At 42.3% G+C, this 2,526-nt stretch overlaps 1 protein-coding gene across 1 annotated transcript in view; it reads right to left on the bottom strand.

The window, feature by feature from the left end:
- Window positions 1-6: 6 nt before the first annotated feature.
- rhpn2 (rhophilin, Rho GTPase binding protein 2) overlaps window positions 7-2,526 on the bottom strand; it is a 29,466-nt gene continuing 26,946 nt past the window's right edge. The window contains exon 14 of the mRNA XM_020617146.1: window positions 7-1,382. Coding sequence (XP_020472802.1) covers window positions 1,119-1,382 — 264 coding nt within the window. The 3' untranslated portion in view covers window positions 7-1,118. The remainder of the gene's footprint in view (window positions 1,383-2,526) is intronic.

The following is a 2,526-nucleotide window of genomic DNA, read 5'->3' as shown; positions in this document are numbered from 1 at the left end:
TCTAACTACATTAAGAATCACATTAATAGAGACACACAGCTCTTCTTACAATCAACAAACTGATGGACAGCAGTGGCACTGATAGAAGAGGGCCTAAAGAGGGCAAGATGAGTCAGGATGGGAAATGGTACATCCTGGCATATCAGGAACATGGAGGCATTTTGGTTTGTGGTATAACTAGTGCAAACTGTAAGCAAACTGTTAAATACCAATATTTCCATTTACACTGTCCCAGGCATGGCACTGAGCAGAAACAATAATCCTCTAAGGCTGTCTCACAAATACAGAAGTTACAATAATACATGACCAAGGTATATACAAGTTTTTTAGCAGCTTATAAAACATTGCATTTCTCAACTCTCCCCAGACAACAAGCAACTGCACAACACAATCACAGTTTAACATACTGAAAAAAGGGGTTGCATCTACATATACAATGACTCAATCCTTAAAGACAATGTCAAACAGATGTGTTGAGGGCACACAGAGAACATGACTGCACAGTGCAAAGCTACATCAGCACACAATGGAGCTAACAAGGGAAAGCTTAAGCAACAATAAAAGTTACTCCTTTGCAGTCAAGCAGAAACTGACACTGGGTGTGGGTGTGTGTACAGTTTGTTTTTGGACTGGAGCGTTTCTTCAAGAAACCATACTGACATGACAGTTTAACTTAGAAGCCTGTCTCATTGCTCTGTGTGCACACACACACACACACACACACAAACAAACATAGTATATAGCCTGGAATGATAACTGGTACATTTTTTCCCACAGTGTAGTTGTACTGTACTGTACACATACTGGCATGGTAAAGAAAGATTTTCTGTGGTGTTTGGTGTACAATCCAGTTTACTTCAGATACTGAACTGTGCTGGGAAGGTGCCCATTGGCACCCATATACAGTATTTGGCACAGCTACCTTTAATGTCACAACTACGCTGATGATATACAAGCTGCACACACTACTGTTTAGTATTCCAGTGGAAACACCACAGGGCACTGACACTGTACCATAGCAATTCCAGTGTGGGTACAGCACAGTACTGTGTCCAGCTTACTGGTCTCACTATGCATACTGCACAACACTTGCTGATAGTAAAAAGCCTGCAGCAAGCTCAGTGTAGCGCACTGCCATTGTGGGAGCTGGTGTTGGGGAAGGCGGGACGGGGTTTATTCCGGGACAAGGCGCCAGACTGGTCGGCTGTGGGAAGGCTGAGGGTGCTGGCGCTCTTCAGCCTGTTCTTCAGACCCCAGCTGAGGAAGGATGACTTCTTGGATACTTTGCGGGTTGCAGGATTCTTGATGTTGTCATCATATCCCAGACAAATCATGGAGTAGGTCTTGGGCAGATTTCCGGAGAAGGTGGCGCTCTTAGTAGGCTGGAGAGAGTGAGATTGACAGCAGCATTTAGTGAAGAGGGACATCAGTTTAATTAGTCACTCTCTGCTATGGACGCCTTATAGCTTCAATCAGTATGTTAGCACTGAAGTCAATTTAAAAAATACCCAGAATCATAAAAAGAGTATTGTGAATCGTACCTGATATGAAATGTGCAGAGGCTAAACAAAATAACAGAAATAATACGCAGCATAATGTAAGGTATGTTTACATTTACGCGAAAAAAAAAACAAACACTTTTGCACATGCCTCCTCATTTTGTATGTGGTGATGTGCAACAGTGCTGCATGGATGTCATCGAGGGCTGAGCGGAGAGAGGGTCCAAATTTGTTGAGCTTTGACCCCAGCTGCGCTGACTTTTATAGGCGCACTGGTGGCCGCTGCTTGAGCATGCTTGTTTTTCTGAATTTCCCAATCTACACTGAGATTTTACCCTCACATCCAGACCAGACAAAGACAGACAGAGTTTGGTACCAAAACCCAGTGCCAATATGGCACCAGTCCCTATACAATCGGTATCTACTGGACCAAATCACAATGCAGATTTCAGTGCCTCATTTAGGTCCTACTTAAATGCCTGCTGATTGAAATATCTGCCCTCTGGTGCTGTGAAACAAACAATACAGCCAAAAGAAGCAATACTGCGCCTCATGTGCCAACGCTATCGTTACATTTAGGCTGCGTTCCATTTACCTGGGAGCTCAGAAGTCAGAGCTAGGAAGCATCTGCACGTTAATTTAAACATAACATGCAGGTTGTGAACACCAAATTCTGGTTTATAACTTTACTGCCAGGCTGTAGACAAACATTGCCTTGCAAAAGTATTCATACCCCTTGAATTTTTCCACATTTTGTCACATTACAACCACAAACTTAAATGTATTTTATTGGGATTTTATGTGATAGACCAACACAAAGTATCACATAATTGTGAAGTGGAAGGAAAATGATACGTGGTGTTCAAGAATTTTTACAAATAAAAATCTGAAAAGTGTGGCGTGCATATGTATTCAGCCCCCTTTACTCTCATATCCCTAAATAAAATCCAGTGCAACCAACTGCCTTCAGAAGTCACCTAATTAGTAAATAGAGTCCACCTGTGTGTAATTCACTCTCAGTATAAAT

The sequence above is a fragment of the Monopterus albus genome, unplaced genomic scaffold, assembly GCF_001952655.1.
Source record: "Monopterus albus unplaced genomic scaffold, M_albus_1.0 scaffold186.1, whole genome shotgun sequence".
In the NCBI taxonomy this organism is placed as follows: domain Eukaryota; kingdom Metazoa; phylum Chordata; class Actinopteri; order Synbranchiformes; family Synbranchidae; genus Monopterus; species Monopterus albus.
This window is presented reverse-complemented; position numbering and strand designations above follow the sequence as displayed.